Here is a 20,655-nt window from a genome sequence, read left to right as displayed (position 1 = left end):
AATTGTTATTTTATACTTTGTGCTATGATCCAAAATTAATTTGTTTTGTTGCTCAAATGGCCCCAGACTTGGCTATTGAGAGCATTTACTTTCTGGTACAATATGACGTTCCAGGCTCATCTTGTGCTCTTGCTGTCCCCATCCCAGCAATAGAATCAGTCATTTCTACCAGGAGCTCTGGCTCCTTTTATTGGAGAATAGTATTTAGAAACCAAGATTTTGGCACTAGGTATACTTTGCTATTAGTATGGCTTTATATCTAGGCCTTCCCACTGTATATGTGTGTATGTATATGTATGTATGTGTATATACATATATATATATATGTATATATATACATATACACACACATATATATAAAATGAATTCATAGTGATACTTCTAATTTCAATCCAACAATACAGGGTATATTCTACTCTCCCACTTTCCATACTTGTAACTCCCTTTCCCAACAGTTAGAAACCTGGCTCCCATTATCTTCAATATATTTACTTATTGCTTAAACCTAAAATGCACAGAAGATAGTTTCAGATTGTTAGTCTGACGATTGCAATGGAATACAGCAATGCAGCACTTTATGAGTTCAACTCTATGACAGAGGCAGTAGAGCAAAGAAGTCAAGCATAGATCTGGAGTCAGAGTTTGAATCTATCATTCCAAAGTGTTTAGCTTTAGACAGGTTATGTCACTTAATCAAATCTCAACTTCCTCATCTAGAAAGTGGAAATAATGGTGGTATCTACCTCACTGGGATGTTTTAAGGACTGCATGGGCCATTGTATGCTGTCTGTAGTAAGTGTTCAATAAGTGGGAGTTTAATGCTGTTTTAGATATATTTAAGGAACTCTCTTTAATATACTATGTAGAATGAAAAATGCAAGGAACAAAATAGAATGAGTCTTAGGGCCCCGCTTGTACCTAGACATTTTCTAGATCACTACCAGAGGAACTGTTAGAAATAAAAACAACTCACTTTTTATCATACCGCTTTCTGTTAAACATTTTACCATGTATCTTTGTGACTTTTATACTTAGAAAACAAACTTCACCTTAAGAGATTTTTGGTTTATTAAAAGATTGATCTAATATGTCAGATAAGAAGTTTGAAGACAATGTCTGTGAAACTGATTTTCTAGAGACGCAGGCTGAGCATGTTGTGTGAGCTGGCCAGCCAGGGAAGTCGGCCCTGAAGGCAGTGTCATGGCCACTAATTTCCTTTCTCACTGCTTTAGTTAAGGTCCACATCACATTCTTCCAAACATTAGAAATACGGCTCCACTAGTTACGCTCTTTATTATGTTCTCTTTCATTTATTTGTTCACTCAACAGATGTTTACTGAGCTCCTATCTTGTTCCAAGCACTACTGTAGGCACTGAAGATACAGCAGTCAAAAAGCCAATAAAAATCTGTTTTCATGGAGCTTACATTCTAGTAGGGGAATGTTTTGCATATTTATTGCTGCTTAATAAACTACCCCAAAATATAGCATATTCAAATAACAATTTTTTATTTCATCACAATTCTGAGTCACAAATTTAGACAGCTCTGTTCCATATAGTGTCAACTGGGTCATTCACTAGACTTCACTAAGCTGATGGCTATAATGGGCTAGAAAGTTTAAGAAGGCTTTACTCACATGTCTGGGGCCTTGGTACTCATTCACATGTGGCCTTTTTCCACTTGGCTATTTTGGGGTTTCTTACAGGTTGGTGGTCTCAGAGTTGGCTACTGGCTCCCAAGAGGAAGCATTCCACACATCGAAGGCAGAAGCCCAAATTAATGGAGGGGAAACAGACTCCATTTCCTGATAGAGGAGTGGCAACGTCACATTAGAAAAAAGCATGTGGGACTGAAGCTAATGTGTTATCTTTAGAAACAATCTATCTCAGAGAGATAGATAAATAAAAAGACAAGTAAAAATGAATTTTAAGGAGAAAACTAAAACTTGTTTAAGTATGAGTTTGGGAATAGAGTTGCAGTTGTAAATAGGGTGGCTAGAGAAGAACTCATTGAGGAAGTTACATTTGAATTAAGACTTAAGTGAGGATAACTGGGGCAAGAACATTCCAAACTCAGCCAGAGCAAAGGCCCTGAGGCAGGAACCTGTCTTCCACCTTCAAGACAGCAAAAAGACTAGTAGTCAGACACAAAGAGAGTGAGGGGTCTCAAAAATAGTGTGAGATAAAGTGAGAGAGATAAGGAGTCAACAGATCATGTAGAGTCCTTATGTCACTTTAAGAACTTTGGCTTTTACTCTGAATTAAGTGGGGAGCCTTTGAATGTTTTCTGAGTGTGGAAGAGATTCCATCTGACTTGTATTTTCACAGGATCCCTCTGTCTGCTATACTGAGCACAGATAGTTGGAAGCTAAACAGAAGTAGGGAGATCAGTTAAAGACTATTGCAATAATTCAGGCAAGAGATGATGGTGGCTTGAATTAGGGTGGAAGCAATAGAGATGCTGATAAGTGGTTGGACTCTGGATATACTTTGAATATATATCCACCAAGATTTGCTAATGAATTGGACATACAGTGGGGAAGAAAGAAGCCGGAAATGATTTTAAAGTTTTTCACTTGAGCAACTGGAAGGATGGAGCTGGTATTTACCAGATGAAGAAAGCCAAGATCAGGACTGGGAGAGAACAGTTCATGCTAAGTTTGGAATGACTGTTGGACTTCCGAGTGCAGCCATTTAATAGGAAGTGGAGCATATAATTGTGTATGTGTGTATATCCAAGCACACACTTTTAAATACATAGAAAAATTTTGGAAATACACATTAAAATTCTTAACAGTGGTTACATCTGGGTAATGGAAATCTTTGAAGGTGGCACTGGGATGTGAGAGGAGGGAGTAGGACATATCTATTGTTTTAAGATACTTCTGTTCCATGTATTTCATGTATATATATATATATATATATACACACACACACACACACACACACACACACACACATATACAGACATACATATGTATTACATTATACCTATATATACTTATAGGTATAATGTATTACCATGTCCTATATTACTTCTTTGACTAAAAAATTAAATAAAATTTGTGTGGTTGATAAAATGAATCAAGTCACCACAAGTTAAGTCTTATCAGGAAAGCCCACATGGGACCAGAGTATTGACAATGTTGTTTCAAACTGTGATACTGATTTCTATGACTGGGAAATAACTGCTAATTCTTACCCTCACTTCCTCTGTAGGTTTCTGTGAAATTTGGTGTGTAAACAGCTTTTCTAATTCATCTGCCTCATCTTGAAAACAGTACCAAGAGTTCTCAGTTCTTACCTACCTCACAGGAAATTTGAGGTTGGATGAGATAAGATGTTCAAATACTTTGACTTACCACAAAGACAGGTGCTCATGTAGGCAGGATATTATGAGTCTTGGAATATTAAAAGACATAGTAAAAAGAAGCTATTTCTGTCTTTTGATCACATAGGCATTTTGGTATTCTTGAACTATTACTCTTCACTTAGTCTGCTGTAGAATTGAGTGTTTCTCCCCAAACAGTACTCATTTTACCACTTCTGTTCATGCCTTCTGTCAAATAAGATTTCCTCAGCCTTTGATTTTTATCAAGATTTACTTGACTTTATTCTTCAAAGCATTTAATTCAAAGTTCAGTCAATCAGTGGGTGGATTAGTTAAGTAACTGAAATACCAGTGTTGAATGCCGTAATAGTTTGCTATATTCTTTCTCTTCACAGGAGATACACTTACCAAAGTCATATACTAATGAACAATGAAGTGTCTGTCTAAATAGCAGACATCTTTATGGTAAATGCTGAATGGAAAATAATAAACAACAACAGCTCTATAAAACTTCATAAAATGACTCTTGAGTATTCTTCTAAGGCCATTATTATTTGTGGGTACTCTATTAGGTCCGAAGAATACAAGAAGAAAGCTCATGTCTTTTCCCTCATGAAGCTTGTATTTTGCCAGAGAAATGCCACATTGTATTTGAAAATGTGCATAACTGTTCTAATGAATTATTGAGATGCTATGTGACAAGGAATTTGGAGGTTACTGGCAGTGTCTATATCTGGATGTTATGTAATTGATTACTATTACTTTAAAAAAATCACCTTCAGTCCCACGGGGTGAAGAAACAACCATAAAGTCACTACCAACCAGAATCACAAAGGGCAGTCAGTGGAAAAGGTTGCGAGTTGCAGGAAAGATAAGCCCTCTCGGTATGTAAGAAGGCCTTTCTTAGAACTAGATCTTATGAGAAATCAGCCTGAACGTTCTAAAAACAGCCTAAATTAAAAAAAAAAATACCCACCCAAATAAAAATTATGTCAAGTGGGCTGATTCAACCCATCAATATTATGGGTTGCAGGGAGTGGCTGCTGCCTCTGGAAGGAGGTTGAGGTAGACTGCCTTTGAGGTTCCTTCCTAACCTAAGGAACTTAAAATAAGTACAGCAATGTGCAGTTATATTTTCTCTAGAGAAAGATTTCTCAACAACCAAATACACCCAAGATGCTAATATTCTGTTTGTATTTCATAATTATTTAACAATGATCTCAAACCAGAGATGAGTAAAGAAAACAAACAAGCCTTGCTAATTACTAAAGAGAGAATAGAAGTATAGCTTTTGCCAGACATCCTTCTGCCTGAAGCTCATTAGGAATCTTACCATTCACTGGCCAAATGCCTGTCAGACTGAATAGGCAAACCACTGATTGGTCAATGGTCAGTGTAGGGCCCCCACCTCATCACCATCCCCAACTCCTTGCTAAAATCTTTCTTATTGCTTTGGCCTTCCTGTTCTAATTAATTTGCCACACACATTTCTGATTTCAGAACCAACTTCAAATGACTTTGGTTTTGTTTTATGATAATTTAACTTGTCACTCCTCACTTTTATCATAAATAAAACCTTCACATTTTTGATTCCAGCATCTCTAAGTTGACTGGCACTTAGGCACAGTCCTAAGCTAATAAGCACTTGATTGCATCAGTCCCTCAGGCTCTGATTCAAAAAATGCTTCTGGCGAAGGCTTTGTCGCACTTTCAAATTGTGGTAAGACATCAAAGGACTCTGGAGCTCTTGGTTTGGTTCCTTTAGGAAGAGCTCAGGTTAACCTAACATCAGAATTCATGGTAACTACACGCGACCACTGCTTTCTCATCTTGTAGCCACCCTAAACTGAAGTGTCTCCTAAATAGAACCTCAGATGTTTCTGGTACTCAGAATAACTTCGGGGGTTGGGACAATAATAATTGCCTTAGTAGCTAACATTTATAGGACACTTACTTTTTTCTTGGAACTTTACAGATACCTTATGTACAGTTTCTCATTGAATTCCGGCAATAACCTCTGAAGGTGGCCCTATTTTTATCATTTACAGGGTCTGGGACTTAAGAGAGTTAGACTGGCCTCAGGCCAGTCAGTGAAGGTAGCACTGCTGGGACCCAGTCCAGGTGGTGCTTTCAGCACTGCCACAGATGGAGGCTAAGATGAGACTAACCCTGGGAGGGAACTGGCCCGTCACCTTTGCCTTTCTCTGCTCTGTGCCTGACGCCCCTCCTAGGGGATCTCACTCTCACCTCTTCTTTTTTTTTAATCTTTCCTTTAGTTTTTTATTTCTTTTATTGGCATATAGTTCATACAAAATATTATATTGGCTTCAGGTGTACAACATATTGATTTAACAGTTACCTGCATTATTAAGTGCTCACTCCAGGAAGTGTAGTTACTATATGTCAACTGCATTAGCAATTTTTTGGATACAATCTCCCCAGGCAAGGAAAACAAATGCAAAAATAAACAAGAGGGGCTATATCAAACTAAAAAGCTTCTAGCCAGCAAAGAACACCATCAACAAAATGAAAATGCAATTTACTGTACCGGAGAATATATTTGCAAATGATATCTGATAAGAGGCTAATATCCAAAATACATAAAGAACTCATACAACTCCACACCAAAAAAACAAATAATCCAATTAAAAAATGTACAGAGGACCTGAATAGACATTTTACCAAAGATGACATACAGATGGCCAACAGGCACATGAAAATATGCTCAGTATCACTAATCATCAGGGAATGCAAATCAAAACCCCAATGAGATATCACCTCACACCAGTCAGAATGGCCACCATCCAAATGACAAGAAATAACAAGTGTTGGAGAGGATGTGGGGAAAGGAAGCCCTCACCTATTCTTAACATATAACTGTGTATTTTGTACTTGCTTTACACTAGGGAAATATTCTATAATTTAGCTAAAGTTTCTGCTTAATGCATTTTGCATATTGGTTCCAAAAAAAGTTCCTTTCTACATATTTATGTAAAGTTTTGGTAAAGAAGGATGAGTTAAGTGAGAAACAGGAAACAATTACCAGAAACAGGATTGGTGAGAGAACCTTCTCTTGGTTTGAAGGGGACAAATACAGAGACCATGCACCATGGAGGAAGACAGAGCACAGTGAATACCTTGGCATTATTCTGTTACTTAACTGGAATGGGTGCTGGCACAACAGGGAATGTGGCTATTAGCCATGTGAGAGGAGATGTATGGAGATATGTTCACTTCTTGATTCATGGTCTCAGGAATCAGCTGAGGGTTAATTAGTGGGGAATTAAGCCTTTGGGAGACTCTAGGCACCGAAGAGTTCCTCCCACCCTATATAATTGGAAAATAATACAATACCAACCCATAAAATATAAATCTTACATGTGTTCTGGAATTAACATCGTTTTTTTCTTATTGAAAAATCAGGGTTTTCTCTTTCTAATGTGTGTTTTATTGGATTGAGCTTTGCTTAGTTTTGTCAACTAAGTTATCGAGTACTGAGCAGTCAAAATACAAGGTTCTAGAAGGCCAATTAATTGTGAAAAGGAAAAACAGTAGTTAGTCTAAAATTCTCCAGCTTCTAAACTGCATGTCCAGCAGCACTTCATGTACCCTCAAGCAAGGCATTAGACCAGCTGTCGTCAAGCTGCTCTGGGAAACCTGAAGGTCCTGCAGAGAAGCTTCTGAGACTCTGGAGTGGGATGGGAGAGGAAGCGTGATAGAAGGCTACATGCTCCTCCCTCCTTTCCCACTTAAGTAGTTCCACTTTGATCTGTGTATTAAAAGGCCTACCTAAGATTTTGTTTGAAAATGGGAGTTCTGCCGCTAAAACCAAACAAAAGCAGAGCATTGTACAATTGTCATTTCAGTGCTGGTGACCAGTCAGAAAAATGGTTCCTCTGATGCTGAAACTAACCCCCATGAGTCAATCCAACTATGCTCTCATCTCTGTGAGGACAGAAACCGGCCTCACCCTCGTCGGCCTCTGCCCAGGCAGCTGGCGGGGTCCTGTACATGACGCGGACTAGCAAAGTGTTGCCTGAATACATGCTGTTGCTTTTTTCCTTAATATTATATTCATGGTACAGCTTATCACTTGCTTGCAGGAAGTTCATGGCAGAAAATTAACACACTTTTTTCACTGGTGCTGGTAAAACTTGTGGTACATTTAGTCCAACACTTTATGGGTCCCCCACTTATTAATAATTCTCTAATTGTATATTTTAATAATTGATTTGGACTAAAATCAATCTAAAGTGGAGTCATATCTCCAAATTTTTAGTGAATTTAATTTCTTGGGATGCTTTGCTGCATGATATAGCAAAGGTGTTGGAAGTGTACTATGCAGAATGTTCTAATATCCCAGAGAAACTCTACGTGACTGACATGGGGGTGATGGCAGCTTTGCTCTCATAAATGACTATTTAAAAGGCACTTTTGGTATCATGAATTACAAAAAAAAAAAAAACAAAACCCAAAACAAAAGAAAATGTACCATTGAATTTCCCACAGAGGAAAGCAGAAATCATGGACTCCATAGCCCTTGGCGTAGACTCAGGGAAATGAGGTTTGCCCTGGGCCCTCAGTGCTTCCTCCCTTCAATCTGTTCACCCCTCTGTGTCATTTTTCACAATGCTTCAGGCCACTCCTTCCCTCCTGAAAAGAAAATTTGATAAACGCACTCATGCTAAGATGTCACAGGTGGAGGCAATTTAATGTGTCACCCTCTCCTTATGAAAAAAGGCTGGCAGGTAAGAAAAATCAAGTCAATGGTGTCATATTAGAGACCTAGATACATGTGAAATTTTTCTCTTCTTAAAGAAAATTTTTATAAGGCCAGGGTAGGCTTGATCCTCTCAGCATCTTTATATTGACAAAGCATGATGAAAAAAATGGCCCCTACCCTCCATGAATTTAACATGTGGTGGTGCATTCAGATTACTTTTTTTCTTCGAGACAATTTGATGATAAGCATGCTCCCCAATACTAATTGTAGCTACTTCTGCCCTTACTACTCTGACAGAGAGTAAGTCAAGATATGATCTGGGTGTACTGAGCTACCATACTAAAGGCAAACACTTTAACCTGCCTTCCATGGCCTCCAACGCTTTCCATGGTCTGACCACCTGCCTAGCCAACATTATTCCTTGCTAATCCCCAACCATATGCAAATTAGCCATTTCAAGTTCTCGGCAAGCATACCCTACATTTTCATGTTTTTAAAAATTTCCTATTGCTATGGAAACAAACTGCCCCCAAAATTACTGGTTAAAACAATAATCACTTTTATTTTATTGTAAGTTTCTGTGGGTCAAGAATTTGGGAGGTGCTTAGCTAGGTGTTTCCAGCTTGGAATTTCTCCTGGAGGCTGCAGTCATGCCTGGGCTTAAGGACCTGCCTCCAAGGTGGCTCACTCAAAAAAGTCAGTGTTAGTCGTGGGGTGGAGGGAGGTTCCTTTCCATATGGATCTCTTTCAGACTGTTTGAGTTTCAGTTTAGTCGCTGGCTTCCCTCAAAGTGAGTGATCCAAGAAAGAGCACTTAGGTGTGAGCTATCTTTTTTATGACCGAGCCTCATCACTCATACAGCATCACTTCTACTATATTCTCTTCAGTAGAAGTGAATCACTAAGTTCATATTCAAGGGAAGGGGAATTAGACTCCACCCTTGAAGAAACACACCAAAGAATTTGTGGACATATTTTAAGCCACCATAATGCTCTTGCCCAATTGTTCTTTGTTCCCTCTGCTTAGAATGTCCTTTCGCATAGCCCAATCCTACATGACTTTATATTTAGCAGTATCCCTGGTCTCTTTCCGCTGGATCTGAGCAGCACAATGAACCCCCAGTCATGGCAATCAAAGATGGCTCTAGGTGTTGTCAGAAGTTCCATGGTGGACACTAATCACCCCTGGTTTAGAACCACAGTGTTCTAGCTCTTAAGGTCTGTGATTCATTTTGTAACCCCAAGAGTAAACAGTTTTAGTGTGTTTATGTCACTGCCCTAAAAGACTATTCTAAAAAGGTTGGAGAAGAACATGACTATTCTTTCAGTCTTTATGCTGCTGAAAACCCTGACTTGTCCTATACAACCTTTTCTAGGTTTCCTTCACTCCTCTGGGTGATTCCAAAAAGCCTTTCAATAAATTCCCCCACTTTTTTTTTTTTTTTTGCTTGAGTTATCTCCTGTTGCTTTCTACAGAAAGAAATGTAGCTAACGGAAATCATGCATACTTCAAAGCCTGGCTCAAATACAACTCCTTCCTGTTCACCCAGATGTCCTTGGATGGAATTTGTCTTTTTCTCCCCTTCGGATTTCTATTAGAATGTTTTCCACAGCCTGGTAGTAGAGACAGGTTTACATACACCCAAACCTTCCCTCCTAGATGCCTCCCGGAGCCAGACATCTTGCCCAGAATAGTATAGGCTTGATCTAATTTTGAATGAAATGGATTTTCATTTGGGCTTTAATACAAAGGGATATGGAATATACCAGGTGACCACATCATTAGGGAAGTAGAGTTTCGAGGCTAGCCTGGCAAAGCTTGCTCTCAATGCTTTTTTGCTATTTCACATTTATTACAAGTTGTTAGTAAAATGAGGAGGTTGAGTACTCACTCTGGATCATGACTGATTAGGTTCAAATCCTGTCCCACTCACCATAAGAACTTGGATAAGTTACTTAATTGTTCATCTGTACAATGGTGATTGTTACAATACTACCTTATTAAAGGGGTTAAAACATACAACAGATTGACTTGGAGCTGCTCTAGCTGAATCAGGAGAGGGAGAGCCAGAGGCTTGCTCACTTGGCATCGCCCCCACCAGCTGTCACCTCTGAGGGAATCAGTGCAGCAGATGAGGGCTCTCCAGATTAGTTTGAGACAAGCACTGACAGCCCTTCCAGTGGTTTCACTGATAAGGAAGTTAAACAGGTGAGTAAAAAGCTTGCCCATGGCAACATGGCTAGTTAATGGCAAACAAGGAATAGGATCCAGTTTCCCCAAATCACAGATTGAGTGCTCTTTCCACTGACTCCACCAACTACAGTCCTGATGTTAACTATTTCTACTTGGTTAATTTGTTTTCTTTTCTTGAACTGGCATTATTGTTTCCTGCCTTACCAATAGGCTCTCTGCCCTATACAGTCCATTCCTTTCTACAACTTCATGACTACTTATCTCCCTTAAATTTGAAAGCTGTAAAATAAACTTCTCCAGGAACTTTTTGGATAAACTAACTTCTATTTTACTTTTTTCTCTTAGATTTGAAAAATCTTCCTATTATGGCTTGTTCTCACATCATACCAAGTTATTCATAATACATAGTTTTGCACTGCTTCACTCATTATTTTAATGGTAAAGATACAAGGCCTTTTATGTGAACAGACAATTCTCCAAAGAAAAAATTCAGATGGCCAACAGGTACACGAAAAGATGCTCTACATCACTAATTATCAGGGGAATGCAAATTCAAACCACAATGAGATATCACCTCACACCAGTTAAGATGGTCAACATAGAAAAGACTAGGAACAACAAATGCTAGCAAGGATGTAGAGAAAGGGAAACCCTCCTACACTGCTGGTGGGACTGTAAATTAGTTCAACCACTGTGGAACGCAATATGGAGGTTCCTCAAAAAACTAAAAATAGAAATACCATTTGACTTGGGAATTCCACTCCCAGGAATCTACCCAAAGAAAGCAAGATCTCAGATTCAAAAAGACATATGCACCCCTATGTTTACTGCAGCACTATTTATAACAGCCAAGAAATGGAAGCAACCTAAGTGTCCATCAGTAGATGAATGGATAAAGAAGAGGTGGTACATATACACAATGGAATACTATTCAGCCATAAGAGCCATAAGAAGAAAAACAAATCCTATCATTTGCAACAACACGGATGGAGCTAGAGAGTATTATGCTCAGTGAAATAAGTCAGGCAGAGGAAGACAAAGACAAATGATTTCTCTCATTTGTGGAGTATAACAACAAAGCAAAACTGAAGGAACAAAATAGCAGCTGCCTCAGACTCCAAGAAGGAACTAGCAGTTACCAAAGGGGAGGGTTGAGAGGGTGGGTGGGGAGGGAGAAGGGGATTGAGGGGTATTATGGTAAGTTCACATGGCTTGTGTGGGGAATCATGGGGGAGACAGTGTAGCACAGAGCAGACAGGTAGTGACTCTCTGTAGCATCTTACTACACTTATGGACAGTGACTACAAGGGGGTATGGGGGGAATGCAATAATATGGGTGAATGTAGTAACCACACTGTTTTTCTTGTGAAACCTTCCTATGAGTATATATCAATGATAACTTTATAATAAAAAAAAAAGATACAAGGCCTTTTGCATTTGGTGAAAATTTCCTTTGTAAAAGTTCTCATAACCCTCACTGATCTCTCAGAGCACTTAAAATTAGGTGCTTACCTGTACTATACAGACTATTTTTTTATATTGCATTATTTAATCTTTTTAACTAATTTTTTAAGTTTACTAATGACAGTAGGGATTGTTTACAATGTCTGTATAGATGTATTTATGTTAGATATATGGGAGAGCAAGTTCAAGCAGTAATTTGTCTCTGTATTCTCTAATATGGTTGATTCCACCAGCTAGAATGTGAACATTTCAAGAATAAGTATTCTCTTTAATCTTATAAACCTCACTAGTGCCTACTATAGAGTACTAGTGTAGGGACAATAAGTATTTGGACACATTTTTACAAATCTCTTAAATTCTTATACACTCTATAAAGTCCAATATGTTCTCATCAAGCAAAAAATGAAATGGGACAGGGATTATAAATTCTTTTCAGAATATATACATTCATTCAGGCAGTCATTTACTTATGTGTTTCAGCTCTAACTTCTCATTCCTCTCTTTATACATTTGTTATATGCTGTATGTCATGCTGTAGAAACAATGTAAGAACTTTTGTGCCAGGACTTGGGTATGAGTTATATCACCTTATTTAATAATCACAACTATCCTATAAGGTAGGTACTAATTTTATTTTAAAGTTAAAAAATAAAACAACCTAAAACTTACATGAAGTTAAAAAAAGAGAAAAAATCAGCCTCAAATTGTTCAGCTAGGTAATGTCAGGGCTAGAACTTAATCCAGGTCTAATTTCAGAATTCATACTCTTAACTACCATGCAGTGTGTACCAGGGCAAGTCTTCTCCATTTATTGAGTGGGGTTAGTAGGAGGGCTTTGGCAAGGATTAAGTGAGTTAATTCAAGAATTTAGCACAATACCTTACATATAATAAATACCCAGTAATCTTCCCTCATTATCATGACACTATGACAGGGTTATAAGGCCAACTAAGGCATGTTCCCTGCCCTTGAAAAGTTTTTCTAACTTGTGGTAGGCAGAATTCTAAAATGGCACCCCAAGATTTCCTGCCCTATGAATATATACTCATGATTGTATTATATGCAAAACGGATTTTTTCTAGATGTAATTAAGGCTCCTAATCAGTGGACTTTCAATTAATCGAAAGGGAAATGATCCTAGTGTGCTACATCTAATTACGTGAGCCCTTAAAAAACAGTTTTCTACAGCTGGTAATGGATGGAAAAGTCAGATATGAATGAGACAGATTCAACTCCTCCACATGTCAGATAAGATGTGCCAGATTTAATGAACTGTTGCTGGCTCTGAAGACTGATGGGGGTCACATGCAAGGGCTGGAGAGCAGTCTCTAAGAGTTGACAGTAACGCTGGCCAATACACAAGCATAAGGAGCTGAATTCTGCCAACCTGAATAGGCCTGGATGCAGACTTTTCCCAGATCCTCCAAATTAGAGCCCAGCCTGGAAGACACTGTGATATTAACCTTGTGGAGTCCTAAGCAGAGAATGCACTGGAGCCCATCCAGATTTCTGATCTAAAGAAATGTGAGATAATGAATGTGTAGTCTTTTAAGTTGGTAAGTTTATGGTAATGTGTTACGTGGGGGTAAATTCACAAAACAATTACATAGGGAAATACAAAAATATGAACAAGGGATGAGACTAGAAACAGAGGATATATTAGGGACAAGGAAAGAGTGTAACTCAACGTAGGTGGAGAAGTTGAAGAGAGCATGAGTCTTGGTGAATTTAGAGGTGCTACTGTTTTGAAGAAGGAATAAAGCTTTCTGATGGTCAGTTGAGGGAAGCCTACATGAAGAGGGAGGAAAGACATTCCAGGCAAAGAGAACAGCACAAGAAAATGATGAGCCATCAGAAACTGCACAGATTGTCGATGTACTATCCAAAAGAGGAGAGCAGCCAGAGGGAAGTGCTTAGTAGCGGGGGTGGGGGGACAGAGTGGAGCTGGGCTGTGATGCCTTCTGTAAGCTGTGGAGAGGGGAGTGGACTTGCGTTCTGCTAGCCCTGGCAGCACATTTTAAAAGAATCTTTTAAGACTAATTGAAAATATCTGGATTGAAGACTTAATAGAACATATGCATGAATGCATATGTATATGTATATATGTGAATCAATAATTTTATATTTTGTATGTATAAAGCATGTATGTTTTAATGCTTGAGGTAAATGGATGGATAACTCTTCTTAATACTTTCTCCCCTTTAATATAAAATTAAAATTGCTACAAGTTAAAATATATGTTTTTAAGGTGGCTAAATTCAACAAAAATGTATCCAGTCACAGAAAAGAAAATGTTTTCTTTTGAGTAAACAAACATAAAAAATAACAATATAACATAGAAAAGTATCCATTTCCAAGATTTTATTTCTAAATCTGTAAAGTAGCCAGAAATATTTAACATTTCTTTTTAGAAAAGAAACAATCTATTTTGATATTATGAAACATGTTTATGACACAGCATAATTATGTATATACAAGATTTTTTCAATTCTCCTTTAGTAGTTACATTAAGAAATTATCATATCTCTCAAGGCAAGCTGCTGCAATTTAAAACATAATTCTCAGTTAAGATTGGGAACAGTTTTGCCTAGCTCTGCAATTATCAAACATGCCAGGATTGGTATTTTTTCCTATATTCAGATACATTAAAATGTTTGTTAATATTTCCATAATAGTTTAATTTTTGTTAATTGAAACTTAAGGTACTTTGCTTATTAGCACATTGATTAGTAGGCCTCTCTCCTCAGAAGAAGGGTAGTTTTTTTCTAAAAAGAAACGTTAAATATTTCTGGCCACTTTACAGATTTAGAAATAAAATGTTGAAATAATAAAACAGAGCCAGGATTGCTCATTTCTCTCACCCTCCCCTGAGATGCTCCATGGCAATCACTGAGGGAGATGTATTAAAAGAAGGAGTCTCCTTGTGGCTAACAGCAACTGAGTATCCTAGGTCCCTAATTGATTTTCAAGAATAACTTACACTCTTAGGGAAAATCTGTATAACTAACCTAAAACTAAGGTAACATATGTGGACTTTTAAGAGAACACTGTAAGAAGGGTTATATACAAACATTTTCATAAATGTTAGTTATACTAAAGCTATTAAATGTAGTCTTACAATAATTAGCACCAGTTATTATGGAGTATGTCTCTGATTAAACTGATTTCACAAGACTTTACTTCCATCAGTCTAGCCCACAGGGGATACCTTAAGAAAACAGCTAGAAAATTTCTACATGAATCAGTTTTTTTAATGCATAGAAGTTTTAAGCAAATGACCTTGACTTTTTTACCAATCTTTGGTACTTTAAAAAATAGACATCTATATAATACTTTTTAATCCAGAAGCTTGAGCCATATTTAATTAAAATACAAAAGTTACAAACAATGCCAATTATACAAGCATGTTATAAAAAAATAACACACCCTACCATCTTTTCAAATGAAATCTTGTCTTTAAAAAATCCAAAGATAACATCTTTTCTAGTGTTAACTAAGAATATGCATGATCCATAACAAATCCATCATGTAACTATTATTAGCAATAAAGCAGTAACACATAACATGCAAACATTTAAAACAGTAATGTCTTTGAAACATTAAATGCAAAAAGTCAACTCCATATTATAGTTTAATAATATAGGAACAATGAAGAAAACTACTAGAATGCAAATGGTTATCAAAGTTTAATTAATGTTCAATAATCCACTCTTTTAAAAGACAATGAGTTTTGATAAATTCTGACCACAGGGACAGATATTTTCAATGCCAAAGCACTTCTCTTGTTCATAGTACAAGTCTATCTATCTCGTACGGTTGTTCCTTATTCATGGTAACACAGGTGATTACATTCAAATGGCATTTAACAGAAATAGCACCAAAATGCCCTATAATTTTATTTTGGACTGCATTAATTAACTTCTCAGTAGGAGGCTGAGATGCTGAACATGAGCCTAAGGAAACATTTTACTGCTTTACCTACCTTACACGAATTGTCTCTAAATCAAGGAAGCTTCCATTTTTAATAAATAGTACCAGGTAAAATGCATTTAGTAGGATCCTAAAGGGTAAAGATAAGGCATTTATAATAAATGGATTTAGTTTTCCACACACATGCACATCCATTTAAAAGAAGTCAGGGGGCAATGCAGACAGTTAAGGATTTAATAAACTCTCCAACAGTTGGCATACCTGATATTTTGAAAGACTATTTTCCTTAGGAGGTGTGCATTTTTAATAACAAAATGCCTTTGTCCTTGTAAGATGTTTAAATAAAAAACTCACCACTAGGTAACAACTAAAGATAATTTACTATTCTTAATGCTATTGTAATTTATATCCCAGAGCTTGAAATGTAAATGTAATTTCTAAGACATTATCTTCAGATCATCAGAATTATATCATAAAATATATATTCTTTCTATTATGTTTCTCCAATTATAATATTATTATCAAATCTGACAGCTCTTTGTTTCAAGTTTACAGTCTTCATATATCAAGAAACAAAAAGACAAACAAGGAATGTGAAAAGCCAGCTCATAAAAACCTGAAATGTCTTTTATTACATAGCATATTTTTCTCTGTCATAAATTTCTGGCTTAGGAAATAAGAAAACAAATACTTTTTTTTCACAAACTCTTTGACAAAGTGTTTAACTTTGCATTTTCAGCTTTTTTTTAACTGTGAAAGGATGGAAGGAAGGAGAAAGGAAAGAAGAGAGGGAAGGAGGGGAGAAGGAAACCCCAACTTTGTGTTATATCTTTTAGGAGGAAAGCACGATGTCAGGGAAGTGCAGCTGAAGACGTTAGCCTGATTTCAAAGGCTGTGTGACATACAGCGAGATGGGCCCTCCTGAGACATCCTGAATAATTTTGGGAGAAGGAGGTCCTTGCTCAGGCTTCACATAAAACGGTTTTAAGAAAAAGGGCTTCAGCCTTGTTTCAAAGTTCCTCACCAACGGCACAATTGCTAGGTAATTTCAGTGTGTGTAAATTCTTTTTCCTGTACAGATTAAATCTTTATTTAGATAATACACATGAGCAAAAATGATAATATAATTTGGAAGTTTTAACACTGGTTTGTTATAAGGAAGGTTCCAATAACAACAAAAAAATATGTTTAGATGCTGGTTTCAAAAACAATTTTGCCTGAAGCATCTTCTACCTCAATAATTTAGTTGCAAGGACAGTCATGATGTCAAATAGTGAGGTTTCAAAAATAAATAAAAATTCAAATACTATCAAAACTTTAGACTTTTAATACATCATTTACTAAATTGACAATCACAACAGAAATTTACAAGAACCTTCACGTTAGAAAAAAACAAATTAATCCTACCTTTTTAGGTTTTCATATATGTGATTGTCTCTATATGATATCAGGCAAGCATGTAGTATTTCCTTCTTATCAAATACTGTGTCTTTCCTGGTGTCTCCAGTCACAAGAGACCTTTTGTATCACTACTCCCTTGAGTTCTAATTCCTACTAGGAGCCCTGTGCAAACACAAAAGAAACCTAGCAGTTACATCATTCTATATAAATGAAAAGAGGCTGCTACCTAAAAATGATGAAAGGCTCCATTTAAATTAACGTTGTAGTTTATCAAGTGTTCGTTTTACTTTATGATAATGTAGTTCTGATCCAAAGAGAGTTCTTATGAGCTTTAAAAAGATCTCTAGAGGTTATACACAGGGCAGTAATCTAATTCTTATATTTGCATTGCTTGCAATGACATTTAAGATTCAGTGTGATAAGAGATTTTTAGTGCTGTTGCTGACACCTTATGGAAAACTGTTTTATTTGGAAATACTGATTAGATTTTTAAAACTGTTCAGCTCTTGTTTACAAGAAGTATTATTATAAAAAAATGGATTTCTTTTTCCTTTAAGGTATTCATCCTCTTACTATTTAGTCCCCACTTGATTTAATAATCCTGCTTGGGTCACTATGATTAGTTGCTATGGAAATTACCTCCTATGGAAATGATTCCAATGTTATTGTTAGAAGAATATGGCTTTTAATGAATAATATCAATAGCAGACATCAACCTTAGTAGAAAAAGGAAATCTAATTAAACTTTTTTAAAAGGATTAATTCTGAAAATTATAATCATGGCCAACTTTTCTGATATTTTTGATTCAGCCATCTGCTTTTTAAATAAGTATTAAATGAATTTTAAGGTGTTAATCAGCTACTCACTTACCAAAATTTCAATGTCACAATGGAAATTAGCACCATGCACAGAAAAGTGGAAGTAAAAACATTTCTTCTATCTTTTCTCTAAACTAATAAATGTTATGCTTCACTTATAAGAGTTAATTTCAACAGGATTTCAAGGCTCATCAAAGAAACAACTCTGAATAGCACATTTCAAAATCTCTTTAAAGATGAAGAATTTAATATTCTAGAATTTATCCCAGGAACATGAAAGGTCAGTGAGTTAACTAGTGAGCTAAACAATAGATGAGAGCCAGTGAACCATTAGATGAGAATTCCAGAATGCTAAGAAGAAATTTTCTTGGGTGGATTCTATAATTTGTGGTTTGAATAAAACTTTTGAAACATTCCATTAGTATTAAAATTCTCACAATGAGAACATGACTCATATTTAACACATTTTATATTACTAGACAGTCTCTACCCAAAGAAAGTTTAATGCTTTCTTCAGCCTAGTGCTTGTTCATTGCCTGGTACTAATTTAGGAATAAATTACCCCTTCTAACCATTAGGATATTGTCTAAAAACTGCCTCTTGAACTCTGCTGGGGAAATTACTCACATTCTGAAAATCAAAAGTAAAAGAGAAATCCATTTCTTCATTATAAAACATTTTAAATACCTAATAGATCATTAATTATTGATGCAAATCATCATATTTACCTACATAATTATATATTACTACATCTGTAGTGCTTTTGAATTAAGCCTCACAGTTATAGATGCTGTTAAATGCTTACCACATTAAGGGTTTTCTATACTTGTGCCTGCAACCATGATCTAGGGTCCAAAATGTCTTTGATAGATTTCTGCCTTGGGGCTGGCACTGGCTTGACTTCAAAACTGGTGTTAGTGTCTGTGTGTTCACCATCAGTTAAACTAGTTTTCCTGGAAGGAAGGTTTTCGAGGAGCAGCCACTGGTTTCTGTAAGTGATGCATTAGGGTTGATAATTTGGTGTCCAAATGTGAGGTCTGAGATACGCTTGTTTTTTCCCAGTTGCTCTATGTGCCTAAACTGAATGGAGTTTTATCAGGAGGAGGAAGGGGAGCACGTCTCTTTTTCCCTTTCCCCTCATGGAACAGCTTGCTTGGAGGAGGTAATACCTTTTTCTGAACGACCAATTGATGATTACCATCAAAGAGTGTAGCCCAAGGAGGTGGTGAGGATTCTTCATGCTGTCCAATAAGGAACTGTCCATTTGTCTCTTCTATTTTCTTTTGCATTATATCAGTTAAACTTTCAAGTCTTATAGGTGAATCAATGCCTATAATAATTTTAAGAAAGAACACATGGGAGAGAATTCAAAAGCAGTACACACATTACCTAAGTTATTATTTTCCAAACCAATATGCTTTCTATAATGGTCATAAAAACAGAGTAATACAGGCAAGCGTTTTTTTTTTTTTAACAAGCATTTACTTATAAAAATAAGCAAACCAATAGCACTGCATGTTCACACACACACACACACACACACACACACACACACATAAATACACAGAAATATATTCCTAAATAAATGAGTAAAATCCAGATTTCAAAGGATTGGAATTATATCAGGAGGTTTTTCAATTCTATAGATTACATATTTATTAAGTAACTTTTCTTGGATTCAAAATCCATTCTAACTTCTAGGTAAGAGTAGATTCCCTTTTTATAAAAACCTGATGTGTAAACTGGGAAAAATATAACTGGGTAAGTATTCTTTCCTGTATACCAGCAAAGTCTTTGTTAATAGAGAAAAAAAACCCAAAATTAAAACTCTAGTGAAGTGAAGTTCTGATATCATTTTGGTGATAAGGATGCTGGATGAAATGTTCCTTGGGAAAAATAAGAAAACAGAGATAAAAATCTATTAAATGCATCACTGGTATTTTCAAATGTGTAAATCCAAATACATCATTTTTACTCTATCATTTTAAAGTATTGGTAAGTACAGGGACATTGGTGGTAAAACAGACTAGAATTTATCATTGACTTGTGCTTGTTCACAACACTTTTCAATGAGGTAATCCTATAAAGATAAATAAATACTCTTCAGAGTATGGGAAAATGGAATATTAATGAGGTATAGAAATTATAAAATTTCCAGAGTATTAAACTTGGCCAATTATTTTGGCCTGAGATGAAAGCTTTCATTTATTAATATTCATTTACCAATGCTACTTTAGCACAAATTAAATAAAATATAGAAAAAAAAAATCACTGAACATGATTACATTTTAGAATCCACAAGTTTATATTTTCAGAATTTCCATCAGCTAGTCAGCTAATATTTACTTTCAGTGCACACTTTTTAATTTTGAAGCCTTAATATTTTTGTTTGATCTTAAGCATTCAAACTAAGAAAAATGTGTATTCATTAATTTTGTATTAATTCATCTATTAAACATGAATTCCTTAATTTATAATCATGGTCTTTTTTCATTCATTTTGACTGTGTTCTGAAAATTTTAGCATTTTAATGTCAACAGAATAAGCTGCTTGAGTATGGACAATGCTGTTTTTGTTACCCTGCAGCTTAGAAAAGACAAACCCCACTTACTCATATCATGGTAGACTGAGGTCGCCTCTTTTGTCAAGAACAAAGGTGGTTTCCGTGGTGACATAATCTCAATTTTCATAAGGGCTTCACAACAATGCTTCCATTGGCCTAAGAAAGAAAGAAAAAGGCAGGCTAGTTTAAAACATATATATATGAAGACATTTTCAATAGATATCGACACAT

General features: G+C 36.2%; 1 protein-coding gene across 5 annotated transcripts in view; it reads right to left on the bottom strand.

Annotated features, from left to right (window-relative positions):
* The window catches only part of RTKN2 (rhotekin 2), a 115,515-nt gene that overhangs the window by 21,280 nt on the left and 73,580 nt on the right, over positions 1-20,655 (bottom strand). For 2 of the 5 annotated variants that reach the window (XM_037003026.2, XM_037003027.2), the window contains exons 11-12: positions 20,473-20,580; positions 15,045-19,191 (exon numbers count right to left, since the gene is read on the bottom strand). In XM_037003026.2, the coding sequence (XP_036858921.2) occupies positions 18,929-19,191; positions 20,473-20,580 (371 nt within the window). In that variant the 3' untranslated portion in view covers positions 15,045-18,928. Of the gene's footprint in view, positions 1-14,057; positions 19,192-20,472; positions 20,581-20,655 lie in introns of those variants that run through there. The other 3 variants (XM_073240993.1, XM_073240995.1, XM_073240994.1) reach the window with 3 other exon arrangements.

The sequence above is a fragment of the Manis javanica genome, chromosome 7 (assembly GCF_040802235.1).
Source record: "Manis javanica isolate MJ-LG chromosome 7, MJ_LKY, whole genome shotgun sequence".
Taxonomy (NCBI): Eukaryota; Metazoa; Chordata; class Mammalia; order Pholidota; family Manidae; genus Manis; species Manis javanica.
Note: the sequence above shows the minus strand (reverse complement) of the source record. Positions and strands in the feature narration are given on the sequence as shown.